Source organism: Gigantopelta aegis, chromosome 11, assembly GCF_016097555.1.
Source record: "Gigantopelta aegis isolate Gae_Host chromosome 11, Gae_host_genome, whole genome shotgun sequence".
In the NCBI taxonomy this organism is placed as follows: domain Eukaryota; kingdom Metazoa; phylum Mollusca; class Gastropoda; order Neomphalida; family Peltospiridae; genus Gigantopelta; species Gigantopelta aegis.
In genome coordinates, this window is record NC_054709.1 from 19,668,501 (window position 1) to 19,689,812 (window position 21,312).

The 21,312-nt window shown below is 38.9% G+C and overlaps 1 protein-coding gene across 2 annotated transcripts in view; it reads right to left on the bottom strand.

Moving 5' to 3' along the window:
• Positions 1-9,895: 9,895 nt before the first annotated feature.
• Positions 9,896-21,312, bottom strand: part of LOC121385272 (SH3 domain-binding protein 2-like) — a 22,662-nt gene continuing 11,245 nt past the window's right edge. The window contains exons 3-8 of one of the 2 annotated variants that reach the window (XM_041515878.1): positions 19,676-19,756; positions 19,059-19,172; positions 17,914-18,008; positions 15,478-15,646; positions 12,256-13,027; positions 9,896-10,328 (exon numbers count right to left, since the gene is read on the bottom strand). In XM_041515878.1, coding sequence (XP_041371812.1) covers positions 12,261-13,027; positions 15,478-15,646; positions 17,914-18,008; positions 19,059-19,172; positions 19,676-19,756 — 1,226 coding nt within the window. In that variant the 3' untranslated portion in view covers positions 9,896-10,328; positions 12,256-12,260. Of the gene's footprint in view, positions 10,329-11,820; positions 13,028-15,477; positions 15,647-17,913; positions 18,009-19,058; positions 19,173-19,675; positions 19,757-21,312 lie in introns of those variants that run through there. The other variant, XM_041515879.1, reaches the window with a different exon arrangement.

Sequence of the window (21,312 nt, forward strand, 5' to 3'; positions counted from 1 at the left end):
AGGAAATATTCCATGCCAGGATATTTTATAGTAAATCCTTCAAGAGAATTTTTTTTTTTTTATTGATTTCAACCCAAAATATGAAATGTATTAAAGGAATAGCCTTATTTGTAAATAGAAATGTGCCAGTGTAAATTGAAAATGTATTGTAAAGTGTATACAAGTAACGCACGATTCATTTGTTTTAAAAGTAGAACTTTATCTCGGTAATATGGCTGAATAAATGTCTTGTCTTTGTCTTTTCCTGCTAATATAAACTGTATAGAGCATTTCGCTTGTCACTCTAAAATCAAGAATGTCATATTTGTCTTGTGTTTGTCCGTTTGTTGGTGTGTTCGCCATAACAAATCATGATGTATAAATCACAAAGCTGTATATCCCCAGAATACATTACATCTCTCCCAACACCAAAATCTGAAACTTGTTGTTATAATCTAAGATCTACTTGCAATTACAAACTTCAGTTACCAAAGGATCACACTGAACTGTATAAAACATCCTTCAGTTACCAAGGCCTCACACTGAACTGTATAAAACATCCTTCAGTTACCAAGGCCTCACACTGAACTGTATAAAACATCCTTCAGTTACCAAGGCCTCACACTGAACTATATAAAACGTCATTCAGTTACCAAAGGCTCACACTGAACTATATAAAACGTCCTTCAGTTACCAAGGCCTCCCACTGAACTGTATAAAACATCCTTCAGTTACCAAGGCCTCCCACTGAACTATATAAAACATCCTTCAGTTACCAAAGGCTCACACTGAACTATATAAAACATCCTTCAGTTACCAAGGCCTCCCACTGAACTATATAAAACATCCTTCAGTTACCAAGGCCTCACACTGAACTATATAAAACATCCCTCAGTTACCAAGGCCTCCCACTGAACTATATAAAACATCCTTCAGTTACCACAGGCTCCCACTGAACTGTATAAAACATCCTTCAGTTACCAAGGCCTCACACTGAACTATATAAAACATCCTTCAGTTACCAAAGGCTCACACTGAACTATATAAAACATCCTTCAGTTACCAAAGGCTCACACTGAACTATATAAAACATCCTTCAGTTACCAAGGCCTCACACTGAACTATATAAAACATCCCTCAGTTACCAAGGCCTCCCACTGAACTATATAAAACATCCTTCAGTTACCAAAGGCTCACACTGAACTATATAAAACATCCTTCAGTTACCAAGGCCTCACACTGAACTATATAAAACGTCCTTCAATTACTAAGGCCTCCCACTGAACTATATAAAACATCCTTCAGTTACCAAGGCCTCCCACTGAACTGTATAAAACATCCTTCAGTTACCAAGGTCTCCCACCGAACTATATAAAACATCCTTCAGTTACCAAGGCCTCAGACTGAACTATATAAAACATCCTTCAGTTACCAAGGCCTCCCACTGAACTATATAAAACGTCCATCAATTACTAAGGCCTCCCACTGAACTGTATAAAACATCCTTCAGTTACCAAGGCCTCCCACTGAACTATATAAAACATCCTTCAGTTACCAAGGCATCAGACTGAACTATATAAAACATCCTTCAGTTACCAAGGCCTCACACTGAAATGTATAAAACGTCCTTCAGTTACCAAGGCCTCACACTGAACTATATAAAACGTCCTTCAGTTACCAAGGCCTCACACTGAACTGTATAAAACATCCTTCAGTTACCAAAGGCTCCCACTGAACTGTATAAAACATCCTTCAGTTACCAAGGCCTCACACTGAACTATATAAAACATCCTTCAGTTACCAAGGCCTCACACTGAACTGTATAAAACATCCTTCAGTTACCAAGGCCTCACACTGAACTATATAAAACATATTTCAGTTACCAAAGGCTCACACTGAACTATATAAAACATCCTTCAGTTACCAAGGCCTCCCACTGAACTATATAAAACGTCCTTCAGTTACCAAGGCCTCCCACTGAACTATATAAAACGTCCTTCAGTTACCAAGGCCTCCCACTGAACTATATAAAACATTATTCAGTTACCAAGTCCTCACACTGAAATGTATAAAACGTCCTTCAGTTACCAAGGCCTCACACTGAACTATATAAAACGTCCTTCAGTTACCAAGGCCTCACACTGAACTGTATAAAACATCCTTCAGTTACCAAGGCCTCACACTGAACTGTATAAAACATCCTTCAGTTACCAAGGCCTCACACTGAACTGTATAAAACATTCTTCAGTTACCAAAGGCTCCCACTGAACTGTATAAAACATCCTTCAGTTACCAAGGCCTCACACTGAACTATATAAAACATCCTTCAGTTACCAAGGCCTCACACTGAACTGTATAAAACATCCTTCAGTTACCAAGGCCTCACACTGAACTATATAAAACGTCCTTCAGTTACCAAAGGCTCACACTGAACTATATAAAACATCCTTCAGTTACCAAGGCCTCCCACTGAACTATATAAAACGTCCTTCAATTACTAAGGCCTCCCACTGAACTATATAAAACATCCTTCAGTTACCAAGGCCTCCCACTGAACTGTATAAAATGTCCTTCAGTTACCAAAGGCTCACACTGAACTATATAAAACATCCTTCAGTTACCAAGGCCTCCCACTGAACTGTATAAAACATCCTTCAGTTACCAAGGTCTCCCACTGAACTATATAAAACATCCTTCAGTTACCAAGGCCTCAGACTGAACTATATAAAACATCCTTCAGTTACCAAGGCCTCCCACTGAACTATATAAAACGTCCTTCTGTTACCAAAGGCTCACACTGAACTATATAAAACATCCTTCAGTTACCAAGGCCTCACACTGAACTGTATAAAACATCCTTCAGTTACCAAGGCCTCCCAATGAACTATATAAAACGTCCTTCAGTAACCAAAGGCTCACACTGAACTGTATAAAACATCCTATAGTTACCAAGGCCTCCCACTGAACTATATAAAACATCCTTCAGTTACCAAGGCCTCCCACTGAACTATATAAAACGTCCTTCAGTTACCAAGGCCTCACACTGAACTATATAAAACATCCTTCAGTTACCAAGGCCTCACACTGGACTGTATAAAACATCCTTCAGTTACCAAGGCCTCACACTGAACTATATAAAACGTCCTTCAGTTACCAAGGCCTCACACTGAACTATATAAAACGTCCTTCAGTTACCAAGGCCTCACACTGAACTGTATAAAACATCCTTCAGTTACCAAGGCCTCACACTGAACTGTATAAAACATCCCTCAGTTACCAAGGCCTCCCACTGAACTATATAAAACGTCCTTCAGTTACCAAGGCCTCACACTGAACTGTATAAAACATCCTTCAGTTACCAAGGCCTCACACTGAACTGTATAACACATCCTTCAGTTACCAAGGCCTCATACTGAACTGTATAAAACATCCTTCAGTTACCATGGCCTCCCGCTGAGCTGTATAAAACATCCTTCAGTTACCAAGGTCTCACACTGAACTATATAAAACATCCTTCAGTTACCAAGGCCTCCCACTGAACTGTATAAAACGTCCTTCAGTTACCAAGGCCTCACACTGAACTGTATAAAACATTCTTCAGTTACCAAGGCCTCACACTGAACTATATAAAACGTCCTTCAGTTACCAAGGCCTCACACTGAACTATATAAAACATCCTTCAGTTACCAAGGCCTCACACTGAACTGTATAAAACATCCTTCAGTTACCAAGGCCTCACACTGAACTGTATAAAACATCCTTCAGTTACCAAGGCCTCCCACTGAACTGTATAAAACATCCTTCAGTTACCAAGGCCTCCCGCTGAGCTGTATAAAACGTCCTTCAGTTACCAAAGGCTCACACTGAACTGTATAAAACATCCTTAAGTTACCAAGGCCTCCCACTGAACTGTATAAAACATCCTTCAGTTACCATGGCCTCCCGCTGAGCTGTATAAAACATCCTTCAGTTACCAAGGTCTCACACTGAACTATATAAAACATCCTTCAGTTACCAAGGCCTCCCACTGAACTGTATAAAACATCCTTCAGTTACCAAGGCCTCACACTGAACTATATAAAACGTCCTTCAGTTACCAAGGCCTCCCACTGAACTATATAAAACGTCCTTCAGTTACCAAGGCCTCCCACTGAACTATATAAAACGTCCTTCAGTTACCAAGGCCTCACACTGAACTATATAAAACATCCTTCAGTTACCAAGGCCTCACACTGAACTATATAAAACGTTCTTCAGTTACCAAGGCCTCACACTGAACTATATAAAACATCCTTCAGTTACCAAGGCCTCACACTGAACTATATAAAACATCCTTCAGTTACCAAGGCCTCCCACTGAACTATATAAAACATTCTTCAGTTACCAAGGCCTCCCACTGAACTGTATAAAACGTCCTTCAGTTACCAAGGCCTCCCACTAAACTATATAAAACGTCCTTCAGTTACCAAGGCCTCCCACTGAACTATATAAAACATTCTTCAGTTACCAAGGCCTCCCACTGAACTGTATAAAACATCCTTCAGTTACCAAGGCCTCACACTGAACTGTATAAAACGTCCTTCAGTTACCAAGGCCTCACACTGAACTATATAAAACATCCTTCAGTTACCAAGGCCTCACACTGAACTGTATAAAACATCCTTCAGTTACCAAGGCCTCACACTGAACTGTATAAAACATCCTTCAGTTACCAAGGCCTCCCACTGAACTGTATAAAACATCCTTCAGTTACCAAGGCCTCCCACTGAACTATATAAAACATCCTTCAGTTACCAAGGCCTGACACTGAACTGTATAAAACATCCTTCAGTTACCAAGGCCTCACACTGAACTGTATAAAACATCCTTCAGTTACCAAGGCCTCACACTGAACTATATAAAACATCCTTCAGTTACCAAGGCCTCCCACTGAACTATATAAAACGTCCTTCAGTTACGCAGGTGTACAGATATGAAATACAATTCCACTTGACATTAGACACCACGCGTCTGTTGCGAGCTTCAAACACAACCTGAACAATATCTTATGAAAGTTTACTTGGCTGAATAGTTGGGTGTTTTTGCTGGTGTTTTGTTGGGTGTTTTTGTGTGGGTGTTTTTATGGGGGTTTTTTTTTGGGGGGGGGTGGGGGGGGTGGGGGTGGTTGCGTTTTTGTGTGTGTGTGTGGGGGGGGGGGGCTTTTGGGGTGTTGTTATGTCCAGTGTGTATAATGTTAATATTGCACAACTAATAAGAGATTTAAAATGTATTATTAGTTGTAATTTGTTTTAGCTTTCTAGGTTAGAATTCAGGGTTTCCAAAATTTTTATAAAATCCACAAACGATCAGATCAGTGATTAATGTTGTTGTTTTTTCACTGACGACGATTAAAAACTCACTAGTCCTACTTTACCTAAGTTAATATAATTTTACTAAGTAATAGTAATAATCAGATATATCACATAATGAGGGAGATACAGCTTAAAACACTAATACTAACATTGGGGGTTGGGGTGTGGGCAGGATATTCATATTTACAAAATAGACTTAGCTGTAATATTTGACCTTTTATGTCACTAGCCGTCAGGTATGGCAATAGTAGTTATTTACTAGCCCAACATTGAATATCACCAGCCGACAATTCGTTTGCATGCATTTATTGCAGTAGTATAATACTAAGTATATTATGTATTTAAAAAAAAAAAAAAATGTTTTACCAATATTTTAATGTATTCCTGAGGGTCTGACGGAAGATTAGCTTGTACTAAACCTGTCACCCTCATTAAATAAAGTTATTATTATTAGTAGTAGTAGTATAGACCGTGTCCATTGGTTAAGTACCCGGACTTGTGGGTCACTCGTCTGTAGGAAACTAGTGCACCACGACCAATATATCAAAGGCCGTGGTATATGCTATCCTGTCTGTGAGATGATGCATCTAGAATATTCCTTGCTACTGATGGAAACATGTAGCGGGCTTCCTCAATCAGTAAGACTATATGTCGGAATTTACCTAATGTTTCACAGTCGAGCTAATCCTATAGGCGATGTTTAATAAATTAATATGCTCTAGTGGTGTCGTTAAACAAAACAAAACCTTTAACTTTTCTTCGGTAGGTAGCACCAGGACTCTAGCCCCTGTACAAGAGACTTCACATGTTTCGTCATCTGGCCTTCGTCGTAGAAGGATGTTGTTGTCAGAGAACTCTGCCGTTCGAGAGCTAGACGGAAATCTGGGCGGTTAGGGACCATCTCAAAATTCATATGATGCCAAAAGAGAAGAAACAGTTTAGTCTCTCTTGAGACCCCCTTCCCCCCCAAAAAAAGACTAAATAAGATTATGTTTTGGCATCATCATTTATTTCAGATGAAAACGTCACTACTTGTACATTATGTATTTATATAGAAATGCAGAATACATGTAGGGCATACTAGTAATAAAATGTTTCTATTTCATGTATTTGTTTCTTGTTTTCCTCATTTGTCATAAAGTTGTCAATTTTAACCCTAGAGCGCTGCCCGTATCAAATATGATACGCAAAACTATATATAAATTAGGTTAATTAAAAGTAAACATATAAAGCAAGGTTTGTTCATTTAGCATGAAATTATTCACAAAGGCCTGATGTGTCATATTCGATACGGAACAGGCATGCTCTCTATCGTGTTTTTACAAAACTAGTGTCTACAGATAGCTGTAATGGTGGATGAAGACGTGCAGATTCGAAAACAAATTTGATGAAGAAATGTTACTCACTGGTAAGTGGGACTGGTTAGTAAATGCTATGTATATTTGTATCGCGAGATCTAATTGGCTGTCAGGGGAGGTGGTGTAATTGTCTGATTGGCTGGATGGTACCCGGCACACACACAGAACACCGAGTTCCTGTTCCTGAGGAATGCCGGCTTAGTTTTTCTGCTGTTCTTGGAAAACGATCATTTCTGAAGGTTTTTAATCTTGATGCCAACTTAAATTTCAAAGACGAAATGGCAAGTGCAAAATTATTATCCCCTCCACCCCCCCCCCCCCCCCCGTCCCAGACGAAACCATTTCGTCTTTTTTGGCATCATATGAATTTTGAGATGGTCCCTTATAATCACTCTCTTAGACAGAAATACCATTTATCGTACGCTCGTTAAACAACGAGTTGTAAGATAAATGGTGTCTAACGGACACGAATGTTGTATTCTATTTCTTACATATCCTGAAAAAATCCAGTTTTAAAATAAATTTAAATGTTTAGTTTTTTTCAAACGAAAACATATCTACGGCTCTTGTGTGTCAAAGACAAGTTAATTTCAGGTTAGCTTTTACGTCACGGAGTCATCTATTTGACCGTTTTGGGGTTTTTTTTATTGCATGGAATGCCATCTTAATACAACACAGTGTTAATGAAAGCAGGCGTGTGTGCAGTAATTGACACGGGGGGCCTAGACTGTGTCAAACGAAGTTTATAAGAGGTCGAATCATCCGCCCAGAAAGGTATATTGAATAATAAATAGCTTTAATGGGGGGGGGGGGGGGGGGGTATCAGGGGTCCACACACACACACACACAAGCGCGCGCTTTGGAAGACATCAGTGTTCTGAAACGATATCAGTTTTATATTTGCAGTCAATGTTATCGAGGGAATTAATATGACGTTAGATATAATGCTATAGTTATAGTTCAGTGTATTCCACTCTGTAACTCGTAAGTTAAGTCAAGGTTAATCACTTTAACGCGGATAGAATTCAATCTCTCCAGTACAAATCGTTGTTGAAGTTCATGAAATATTTACATTTAAACTGATGACTGTCAACAACGATCATAATAATGCTTTAGAATACTGCTCACGAAATACATTCCCAAAGCACCACTAAAATTTATTAGTGGCGTAAATATAATGAAAATAAGTTGAAAGTGGGATATTCACGCACGATACACAATACATCTGGGAGTGCAATATCTAGAAGTACTTATATGTTTTAGAAGCGAAATTGTCACTGTGACAGGGGCGTACACTGTGGAGGGGGGGGGGGTCGGATTACATTACCACACACCCACCACCTACCCACCATGCTGAGGCTACAACAATTTTAGTGCAATATTAGTCTATTCATGTAGGTGACCAAGGTATACAAAAGGCTTCGCTGAATGAAAATTCGACCCCCATCCCCTATCCACATTCATACCACGCTACGCCCTTGAATGTTTTGCGAGGTGCGTCAGAGCTTTGTTTAAATTAATGATTAATAAATAAATAAAGTTTGTTTTGTTTAACGACACCATTAGAGCACATTGATTTATTAATCATCGGCTATTGGATGTCAAAGATTTGGTAATTTTGACAGTCTTAAAAAGGAAATAGCAGATGATTAATTAATAAATGTGCTCTAGTGTTGTCGTTAAACAAAACTTTTTTTTTTCATTCCATCCAAGTCTGTTTTCCATAAAGTCTCTATAAGGTCGCTAACCTTTTATATGCACCTTCCCACAGGCAGGATAGCACGTACCACGGTCTTTAATATACCAGTCGTGGTGCCCTGGCTAGAGCGAGAAATAGCCCAATGGGCCCACCGACGGGGATCGATCCCGGACCGACCGCGCATCAAGTGAGCGCTTTACCACTGGGCAACTTCCCGCCCTCGACTGCTATTTCAGTGCTCACAATTATCTGCAAGTTCATGACGTGTCATTCAGCGGGTTTCCTCTGAAAAACAGTGTCAGAATGATCATATCTTTGACGTCCAATAACCGATGATAAGATAAAAAATCAATGTGTTTTAGTGGCGTCGTTAAATAAAACAAACTTTTTTCTTTCTTTTTTCAAACCCTTAGTATTTCTGACCCCTACTCTTACAAGGAAACCATTGATATACAGGTCGTAGTGCATTGCTTGTGTAGTAGTGTTGGTATACAGTGCTCCAACTGGCACTTTCCCTATTGCCGGCCTCGGTGGTGTCGTGGTTTTGCCATCGGACATAAGGTTGGTAGGTACAGGGTTCGCAGCCCGGTACCGGCTCCCACCCAGAGCGAGTTTTAAAGACTGGGTGGGTATGTGTAAGACCACTACACCCTCTTCTCTCTCAGTAACCACTAACTAACCCACTCTCCTAGACAGCCCAGATAGCTGAGGTGTGTGCCCAGGACAGCGTGTTTGAACCTCAATTAGATACAAGCACTAAAATAAGTTGAAATGAATACTAAAGTTTCCCTATTAGCTCAGTTGGTAGAGCGCTGTACTCTCGTATCGTACTGAGATTCTGAGGTTCGAATCTCTTAGGTGGAGGTTGACTTTTCTGTTACATTTGGAGCCATATGAAGTAGTGTTGGTATAAAGTGCTCTTACTGGTAGTACCTAGTGGGAGCACTTTATACCAACACTACTAGACTTGGAACGGGGGGGGGGGGGTAATCAGAGAATGGGTCCACTGCGACGATTCGCTATTTCATGAAGGGTTGTATGAAATTGTCCTGTAATAAAAAAAAGTAAAGTTTGTTTTATTTAACGACGTCACTAGAGCACATTGATTTTTTTATTTTATCATCGGCTATTGGACGTCAAACATATGGTCATTCTGACACTGTTTTTAAAGGAAACCCGCTGTCGCCACATAGGCTACTCTTTTACGACAGGCAGCAAGGGATCTTTTATTTTCGCTTCCAACAGGCGGGATAGCACAAACCATGGCCTTTGTTGAACCAGTTATGGATCACTGGTCGGTGCAAGCGGTTTACACCTACCCATTGAGCCAGGGTTTGGAGTCGGTATCTGGATTAAACTCGACTGGGGTCCGAACCCAGTACCTACCAGCCTGTAGACGTCCTGTCATCACGTGTCTGTACTCTAGCAAACATGGCTGGAAATTCTGAAATGTTTGACTCATTAATAAACAAAGTGGCATAAAATGCCTGCATACATAACAAAATAACTTTGGCATAAAAAGCTATATTTATTTACATTACGCAGAGTTTACAAAAAAATTTGAATTATCGCAGATCTACATGTATATTAATTTATGGCATATGTTGTAATACGTGTGAAATAATATTGGTCTAATGACAAAAAAAAATAAAAATAATAATAACAATAATAATAATAATAAATAAATAAAAATAATAATACAAAAATAAAATAATAATAATAATACGTAAGGATACTTATATACACCAGTGTGATTCATCCTTTTAATCGCATTTTGCCTATAGCGAGCGGTGTGCGGCAGTGGTCTATCTGACAATTCATGTGGTATTTTGTACCGCTACTCTTGGCAAACCTTGCACATGACTGCGGTTTTGTTGTTGTTGTTGTTGTTTTTCATTTATATCCCCTGTCTGCATTTTTTTCATGTAGTATCAATATGTTCTGCATAAAAAAGCAAACTTTGCTAAAATACTAAAAATTACCAATTTAATTTAAATATATTTTAAAATAATAATAATAATAAATAAGAGAGAGAGAGAGAGAGAGAGAGAGAGAGAGAGAGAGAGAGAGAGAGGGGGGGGGGAGGGGGCAGACAGAGAGAGAGAGAGAGAGAGAGAGAGAGAGAGAGAGAGAGAGAGAGAGAGAGAGAGAGAGAGAGAGAGAGAGAGAGAGAGAGAGAGAACAAAAACGAAACAGAAGAGTTTATCTGAGCGGGGACAGTGATCAAAGCTCTCATATTTGAACCACACTGACTTTCACGATTGTTTCAAATGATATTTCTCATTAAAAAGACTACCCTGCGTTTGCCTCCATTGCAAGATGTTTCCAACCTATAAAATCTTTTAACGAATAAAATGACATACTAAACATAGCTTCTTGTCGACAATATCAGTGTCTCTATCTTCAATTGTCGTTCTGATGTTTTAATCTCCTAATAATTTCGTGCATGTACTTTAAAAGAAATATTTATTAGGAAATAAAATGAGGTTTGACCTAGTCCAACACAAGGACGATCTGAAACACATTTAACGAACATCCACTGGCATTCTGTGCAACAAAATGTATTTAAAGGGAGGGTCAACTCAAATATGAGCCTGATGTGTTGGAAAGATGCGTACCCAGACGACCAACACATACTGACACTTCAATAAATGAAAAAAACGCGTAACGTTAGAGTTCACAAAAAAACGTGATTATTCCTGCTTACTGGGGATAGCCATTTTGTTTTGTTTCCGGTGCGTCAGGAATTCTAGCTTGGGGCGAAGTGACGTCAGCTCCGACCAACTCCAGTATGCACAGTGTTTAAACAAAGGCAGTCATTTACGACAAGACCCTTCGCTTTTATCAACCTAACTTGTAAAACAACATACCTGACTTGATAATACAGTAAACTATTTTATTTCAATTTGCATTAATAGAACGAAATGGGGTTATAGTATTTTTCTCTCTTAAAAAATCCAAAGAAAAAATGCATATAATTAGGCCTATTGGTAGGGTACGTTAGAGTAAAAACGATCACTCATGATACACAAGTGGTAATTTTCTTTTCTTTGGGACTTAATCAAGGGTTTCATAGAATTATTTGCTGTAATAAAGCAGGACGGTAATGTCCATTATCATTTTAGGGATAGCCGTGCGGCTACCCCACAATACCTTGTTATCTTTATAAAACGTGCACGTATGTTTTTGTGTCTAGACACCTCGACTTGGTGGCCGTTCAAAATATACACCTGCCAATCAGGAACTACAAGTACAGGCCACGGAGACAACATACCAATTAACTAAAACAAACCCACTCCGATTATCATTTCAGTACGTGGGTTAATGTAGGGACAATATATAATACAGTTATTTTGACACTTTGACAAAGATGGTTTATTATTGAAAAACAATATATACTTATTGCTGGCTTACTGGGATGGCTATTATTACAGAACATTGCGATGCATCCGCAAAAATCAGGTATGTTTTGTTTCTTCAGTTCTAAGACTAATTCCTGACGTGACACGTTAAGTATTATGTAACCACTGGCTTGCCAGAGGGCGTATTCACTGGAATGGTACAAAATGTTTGCGCCAGTTATATATACTAGCCGTCACACTTAACCGTTTTATTAATTAAATATACGTTTATATTTGTTCATATTAAGCAATAATGTGCATTATATATCGTTGAATATGCATACCAGGCCAAATGCCTTAATTGTCCCTTCCTTTAATGTGCAATGTTGGTCATTAAAAATCTCAGTTAGTCGGCAACGTCTTAACAGTGGCAACTAACTTAGGACGGTGCCTTTAAGAATATGTCATTATGACGGACACAGTTACTGTTTGAATCAGTTTGTCATAAATTATACTGGGTGCCTCACATTTGTTAGTGCAAATCGGAATCTGCGTTCGCGTATAAACTAGACTGGCTTTCTGCGAGTGGTGTATGCTCTTGCGGGTAGCGGCCTATGGGTGCCTCTTTTTCAGCAGCCGTACAAAATTGTTCTTCGGAATACTGTTCAAAATTATTCTTGGCTTGTTCGTTTGGATTCGCAGTACGAACATCTTCATAATTATCTTCCGTATAAGAATCAGGTGCAACCCGATTATCCACGTCATCGTAAATATCCGACTCGTGCCGACCGTTGACGTTGGTGTTCGGCGGTTGCCGTCCATACTTCGGGGCTATGGGAGGTGGGGCTTTCGTCTTCGGGGCCGATTTTGTTGGAGGCTTTGGAGCAGGAACCGAAGGGTGCATCTTTTCTCTAGGCTTTGCTGCCGGTACTGTAGCTGTACTGCCTGGAGCCGGTCTTTGTTGTTGTTGTTGTCTATGTTGTTGCTGACGTCGTTGTTGTTGTTGTCTTGGTGGTGGAGGGGGATGGACTGGGTTTCGTGGCGGATGACGATCTTGATCTGAAGGAGGTGAGCGACAAGTAGAGTTCGGCGTAGAAGGAGAAGCATTCCTGTCCTGGTGGTTGTCATGGTGATTGGGAGGAGCCTGCTGGTCGGTCCGTGACGTCTCGTCGTTTGAGTCTTGTTTGCCGACCGTCTTTCGCTGGGTGTGTGGGACTTCGTAACTCGCGCTGTCATCCGACTGGGTTTCCTTGTCGAACTCGCTGCTGTTTTCGTCTTCAAATTCGTACGGAAGCTCTTCTGCAAATATATATATATATATATATATATATATATATATATATATATATATATATATATATATATATATATATATATATATAATTAAGGGATTAATTAACAGCTTTGATGTTTAACTAACTGGAGGAAACACATGTACTCCCTTTATTCTGAGCTCGATTGTTACAAAGTTAGATTAACTTACAAATTTGATTGAGCTCCTTTTCATAGCCTACATGTCCCTCTCACGATTAGCGCAATGAACGGCAAAGCAACTAGGAATTTAATTAATTTTTCCAACTGTTTGAACCCTTTTTTATGTTGTTTTGTTTTTTATCTTTGCAAAGTTTATTTTACAAAATAAAAGAGTAACAAAGAATAAAATGGTTTGGCTTGGTTTGGCGGAAAATTTGTCAACAGTCTTTCATTTTAGTATTTACTTTGGACATGTCGGAACGTCCAGCGAAACGCCGCCATGTTGAATTAACGCTTGTTGATAAACTTAAAATAATTCGAATGTTCGAAAGTGTACCTGGTTTTTTTTGGGCAGTTTTATTAGTTACTATATCAGTAGAGAACACCAACCAACAAACGGTTTACCTCAATACTGAAACCTCTGTAAACCGGATACCCCTCAAAACCGGACTTTTTCCTTGGCCCCTTGGCTGTCCGGTTTTGAGGGGTTTCACTGTGTGTATATATATATATATATTATGGCTGACGCGAATTCAAGGGAGAAGTGACCAGAGGACCTGCCCCACCCCCTAAAAATATTAAAGTGCCCCCACCTTTTTTCATGTGCCCTTTTCCGTTGGCACCCTCTTCATATATCTTACATGTTCAGTGCAATCAAAGTATGTGATATTTTTTTTCAGATCACATACCTTAAGAATTTGATAACTTTGCAAATTAGTTATAAATTAATAACGGGTGATGGCTGATAGGAATTAAAGTTGCGTATATAGTTTACAAAAAACGTTGTATTAAGCTTGCGATTATATGATAAAGAGATTATTACCCTCGTGTGTCGATATTGTTAATATCATATATTATGAATAAAAATAATGTACCGGTATTATGCTCGCCAAAGTATCGCATAATGCAATTTTTATTCCTAATAAATGATATTGACAATATCGAAAAACACTTTGGTAATAACCTCTCTATATATTTACTATGCCCCACTCTACAGATGCCGTTCCATCAGTCCTGCTAAATTGATGACCATGATGATGTTGAATATAATACATATTTTAATGACCTTATTAATGATGATGACGACAAATGTGGATGGTGCACATAAAAGATCACTTGCTACTAATGGAAAAATGTGGTGGTTTTCCTCTATGACTATGTCAAAATTACCAAATGCTTGACATCCAATAGACGATGATTAATAAATCAATGTGCTCTAGTGGTTTCGTTAAACAAAACAAAAGTTTTTAACTGTAGGATGATAATATTAAGTGTAGTAATTGCTATGATCATTTTGAATAACCGAAATCCTTAAACAAGATATTATTGACTGAACTAGCCAATTTATAGGATATGCAGATCGTAGATAGAATCTTGTAACTGTGATTATAGCTGATATTGCGATTATTACAAGGATACACTATATTTATACAATTTTAGCAATCTTTTGTAATATTAAATGTAGTCATCAATATGTTAATACTGAATACCGGTAACCTAAATCCTGAAAACCCCCCACATTATTGACTAAAATACCTACGTTATTGGCTATGTAGATCGAATATAAAACCTTGTAATTGTGGTTAATCAGTTTATTGCTAAGATTGACTTAAGCTTGGAATTACATAGATTCAAATAAAATGTCTATTTATTGTTCGCAATGTATTGGTTCAAGCCACATAGTTGATAACTCATTGTGAAACAAAACGTCAGTTTGAAACCCAACAATTCTAGGGTCGCGAATTCACAACAACAAAATGAATAAATAGATAGATGGATATACATACATACATGCATACATACATACACACATACACATATACATACATACATACATATACATACATACATATACACACACATACATACATACACATACATACATACACATACATACATATATACATAAATACATACATACATACAGACATATACATACAGACATATACATACAGACATATACATACATACATACATACATACATACATACATATACATATATATATCGATGGATGGCTCGATAGATGGATGGATGGATGGATGGATGGATGGATGCATGCATGCATGCATGGACGGATGGATGGATGGATGGACAGATAGAAAAATACAAGTAGATATATTGATTGATTAATAATGAATAAAATAAATAAATAAATATAATTTTCAAAAATAATAAAAACCTAAAACAAAACAAAAAACCCTCCACAACCCCCTCCCCCAAACAAAACCACGAACAAGAAGAAACCAAACCAAAAGCAAAGTGAAAAACATGCACCATGCAACTGAACGTCTTCGTAGTATATACCACTGTCTGGCACGCCAATCGGCTGGTCTGGCCTGGGCGCCGGTTCATTTCCGGTTGATTTGCTCTTGCTGTTCAGACCACTGAACTTCTCCACGGCAACCCGCCATTCATCCATGTCCGTCTTGGACTCGGCGAGGAACTGGCCAAAACAAGACCACACGTTAGATATTACAAATACTGTTAGACTCAAATAGTGCACATAAATCAAGGGCGGATCCTAGATAAAGAACCAGGGGGATTTGCTACCCTAAGATAATAATTGAGCCCACTGTTTGAACATACATATATTAATGTTAGACTCAACTATTACTCATAAATCAAGGGCGGATGTTAGGGAAAGAACCAGGGAAATTTGCTCCCCTAAGAGAATTATAATAATTGAGCCCACTTTTCGAACAATATATTTACATACAATTTTCAATGAAGTACCCTTTTTAGCGAGTTTGGTCCATGAGCCTTTTACCCGTGATCCCCTTTGTCACGGAGCTTCTAACGCCGTTACCTGCAACTGCTCCCACCACTTAGTTCCCCGGCAACAGAATCAAAACCCCGCAATGGGTGTAACAGTATTTCTCCAAATATCCCAACATATACATATAAATTTCCCTGTATTGGGTAGCTTTCTACCCGAGTGGCTGGCTCTAGGGGTATTCAGGGAACAAGATCGCATATATATATATATGTATTTACTCTTAGCCAACGTTAAATTCACTAGAAATACAACAACACAAGTTTAGTTTTAAATATGTATTTTATAATACCAGGTAAGTGTTACAGCACTTACATGGCCTGTTACAACCGGTGTCATACCACCTCTAGGCTGAGCACCACACGTAAACGTAATCACTTGGCAATTAGGGTTATAGTTACCCCTCACAGTTAAAACATCACTCAACCTTAGAATAATTAATTATTATCCTCAGTCTTCTCTACATCTAATATTCAGAGGACCTGCAATTTACCAGGTCATGATATTTGGAATACCAGTTACAGACATTATAACTATTCGTAACTTCTGGGTAAGAGAAGCCTACATTTTACTTTAGTTGTTCTGACTTGGATTAACAGCTGTCCTTCCCACACTAATAATATTCAAATAACCTATAGTTTACCAAGTCATGGGACTAGCATTACCAGTTATAAATATTATAAACCTCTCTATATAGTTTGGGTAAGCGACGCCTACAGTTTACTTTAGTCGGTCTGACTTAGATTACCAGCTGTCCTTCCCACACTAAACAAAACAAGAATCCACATAATTATAATACTTGAATGCCACAACAAAATACCTTTCAGTTACCATAGAGCAGTATAACATAGTTACCTATGTCAACTGGACTATTCCCTCAGCTGACAGCGTTTCCACTGCCTCTCTGTACGTGGTTACCACCCAAGTCCCTATACAGAAAGAACTCCCAGCTTATATCCCCTATTTTGGTTTTTGGCAGCTGGGTCCCATCTTTGGCAGTCCTGTCATTTATGGACGAGTGGCGAAATAATGGCCACACTAATTCTCTACAACTACCAATAATACAGATACCATCTAACTAATAGGGGAACCTTCTTGGGTTAATTACTCCATGTACTGGCTTTCGAACATTAAAGTGCTACTCCAGTTGTTTCAGACCCCGGTCAAAAGTTAATGTGCAGACGGCTGTCTCCGTCACACCCTTCATAAAGTATTTCCTGGGTCCGCCCTTGTAAATTACAATTGGGTTTGGGGGGTGGGGGGGGGGGGGGGGGTGGGGGGAGAAACAAGTGCTGGATATTTGTGGGCCTGAAAGGCCAGAACCTGTTAAGGAAGGGTTCGGGAGATTGCTTCCCAGAGAATTTCAGATGTTTAAATACGACACTAGATTTCCAGCTTTCTGAGCACAACAACAGGCCCCGGAATCAAACATATTTGAGTTGCCAACACATAATAACACTTTTGGAATTATTTTCTTTATTTTATATCAATCTTATGAATATGGAATTGTCTAAAACACTTATGGGGAAAGTAATTTTAATATTCCACACTCATTACTATATGGATATTTGCTACCTTCAGTGAAACTTGTAGGCCCATAGATCAACTATTGTTAAAATAGCAACAGATTCAAAATTGTAAGTACAAAAATGCGACGCCAAAAGCTAAGACAAAATTGTATCTGCTTTTTCTTTTACTTGAAAAGGTGTCCACCGTCTATGCTCGTAAACTGCCCTCAAAGTTTTTCTTTCCAAGAGAAAAACGATTTTTCTATTTCTTCCAACGTGATGTCTTTCTATTTCTCTGTTATACTCCTTTAGTTCACTCTCACATAATTTTTGGCGTCGCGTCTTTTTACTTACATTTTTGATTAATAACTGATTAACAGATAAGTTCAAAATTGTCTAATTCTTCGTCTACGCAATGGACAACCCTACCTGATATGTTCTTCTGTTTGCACCTGTGAGTTCAAAGCTAACTTCACCTTTGTTAGCATCTGTCGGCAAATAGGGCGCCTTATGGAATTTGTAACCTGACAAAATGAGAAAGACGGATCAGATGTTATATCTGAAGAATGGGAAGGTGGAGAAGGGAACACTGCTATGTATTTACCCACTATTGATATATCGTTTAATGAACAATGAAAGCACTATTGCAAGACGAATTTAAAACAGAGGTATCTAGTTAATATGACCTTTCAGGAAATTGTGCAGGGGGTGGGGGAGATCTAGACTGGCTTGCGAAATATTTAAGGGGTCAAGTCATGCTCCGCCGGAAAATACATAAAAAGAAAAGTCAATTTGCTTGGAGCATAGGTCTCACTACATAGATCACTTCTGGGTGAGAGTTCATTGATCACGGTCCACTATAGTTCCTAATTGTGGCATGGTTCACATATTCACTTCTAGGAAGTGGTGAAGAATTAAAACAATATGTATGTTTAGTGGTAAGCCTAATGGCTGTATTTTGCCCATGTTCTTTTGTAATAGTGTGCATTGACCTTTGGGGGCATGGGTGTATAGCGCATGAGACAGCCGGAGTGAATCGGTTAATGAACCACCTGTTCGGACCGGTACTACAGCCAGATGCGGTCATATAGCAAAAGACTGAGACGGAAATGTTCTCAATTTTGGAGTGAAAATAAATGCTTATATAATGTATGTTCACAATGGTGTATGTTGTTAGTGCCAACGAGAACCCGTTCTATTGGCAGTCTTCATTTGAAGTTGGGCAATTTAACATGGGTTTCAATGGTAGATGACATCTGTGTAGAGAGACCATGGGGGTTTCAACACGCAGGCCCCACCCCCTTTTGCACTCGCGCCTGTCTTAGAACCTGAGAAGCTCTCGTTGTCTCTTCTCGAATGTCATGTAACTGAGCAAACCAAAGCAACAAATGTTCATTAATAGCTTGGCAAACACTTCAATGATGGGCATGTTATCAAATGGAGCACTCTGCCAAAGCCATGTATAGCATACAATAATCAGGGCCTTTGATATACCAGTTGTGGTACACTGGCTGGAACGACAAATAGCCAAACGGGTCCACCGACAGACTGGTAATAAACATGACAGCACATACCATCGAGTGAGAAGGCGCCGGCTTGTTTCTTGTCTGTTGTGTTGATGTAGTAGTAGAACACGCCATACTCTATGATACAGTACCGTCTCTGATAACTGCTCCTAAGTCGAAGTTCTGTAAGAAACATCCAGAAATAAATAAGTAGATAGATGGATGAATGAATGAATGAATGAATGAATGGATGGATGGATGGATGGATGGATAATCCAGACAAACAAAAAACTGGCATGTAAGTTAGAAATAAATAAATAAAAATATATGTGTGTGTGTGTGTGTGTGTGTGTGTGTGTGTTGGACCACTGGATACATGCAAATCTTTCGATGGTCTATCAAGAAAGAAATAGGCAGGACGAACTAATATGAAAGTTATAAAAAAAAAATAATAATAATAACAATAAAACCACAAAAACGACTCACAAACCCCCCCCCCCAAAACCCAACAAACATAGAAAGAACAAAAACTAAACTAAACTGAAACAATAAACAAATCCTCAAATAATCATTAAAAAACCGAAACTGACAAAAAAAAAGAGAAGAAGAAGAAGAAAAAACAGAAGAGAAAAAAAGAAAAGCAAACAATGAAGATAATTTGTATTGTACAGTTATGTGGAATGCACCTTTCTTTCTGCGCTTCTCGAGAAATCCGGCCTTGGCTACATTGTATAGATCTTTAGCCGCTATATCTGCGATACGTACATCTGAAAATACGAACACAAACTGTACACAACAGCCTCATATACATGTATCTATACACCAAATGTCCTCTAGTGCTATTCTCTTTATATTCACATATTAAACAGGATATATGGTTGGAGAAAACTCGATCTAACATGTATAATGGGTGTATTTAAACAGTTAATCAACCTCACTCAACATGGGGTTGGGGGGGGGGGGGGGTCGTAAGATGGAGGCGCAGTTAAAAGAATAGGAACACAGCAACACAGGGTCGCATTTACCTAGATTAAAAAAAAGGACACTGGACTGGAAACGTTTTACGTGCGTATATGCTACGGGATTCACGGGCTTAATCTCTAACTTTCGCCAGTGACTAAGTCCGAGCCAGGAGGGGGTGGGGGGAGAGTTTGAGGTAGGTAGAATTTGCAATAAAAATTTAGAAGTAGGTACTGAAACCTAGGCCAAAATCAGCTGACATAACCTGCTCATGTCTGTTACCAAAAAAAAAATTAAAACCAAAAAATAAATTAGAGTGCTCGGCCGAAAAGGTTTTAAGGTGATATGATTTCAAATTAAAGTGTGTTGGACTGTTTACAAAAAAATACACATAACATTTTGAGTGCCGGTGCAAAATTTTAAAGTCCAACGAGCCCAAACATGAGGTTACCTGTCCTAGGTTACGGTTGCGCAGCGGGACTCATGGCGAGTTGATGGGACAAAAAAGGACACAATTAAAACTAAAAAGGACATTAAAAAAAAACGTTTATTGGGAGGTAGCCCGAGTACTCTGACTGTAAAAGAGCTAGACGGACATCCGACAGCACCCACATTCAGCTACGCTTCGGCAAACTCCGGACAGCAGAATTCTAAGTTCGCCGACCTGTATCGTGACGTTGCGTCACATGATCGCCCACTGAGCTTAGCTTAGCTTAGTAACTTGTTTAACGTGTCCATATACCACTAAGGTTTCGAACACGCCTATCCCGAGTCCGGCCTCCGATAGGATCGGGAGTCTGACTCGGGACAGGGATAACCTAACAAATAGGGGAAATTTTGAAAATTAACGTCAAAAGTATAAAAAGGGGGAAATTGGGGTTAAAAAAGTTTGGCTGCGCCCTTAAAGAAACTTATCAACATTACTATCCTATATAAATTATTAATATAATATATTTTCGGCGCAAATTTAGATGAGCTGGTCTAATATTAATAATAATTCTTAAACAATATTCATTAAGCCCATGGGAGGTTAAGAGGAAAGGGGCTGCCAGTCATATTTTAAACATTGGTGTGGCCATTCAGTCTACTAGGCGGAATAGCTCAGTGGGCGATCACGTGATCTACGTCTCGAAATAGGTCGCTGAGCTTTGTAATTATGGCGACGGAGTGTCACGAAGCGTAGCTGAATGTGGGTGATGTCGGAATGAATGAATGAATGAATGAATGTTTAACGACACCCCAGCACGAAAAATACATCGGCTATTGGGTGTCAAACTATGGTAATGCAAATAAATAAAGTGATGATCAACATCAATATAAAAATTCAAGGTTTAAACAAAAACAGTGTAAAGAACTGTGCCAA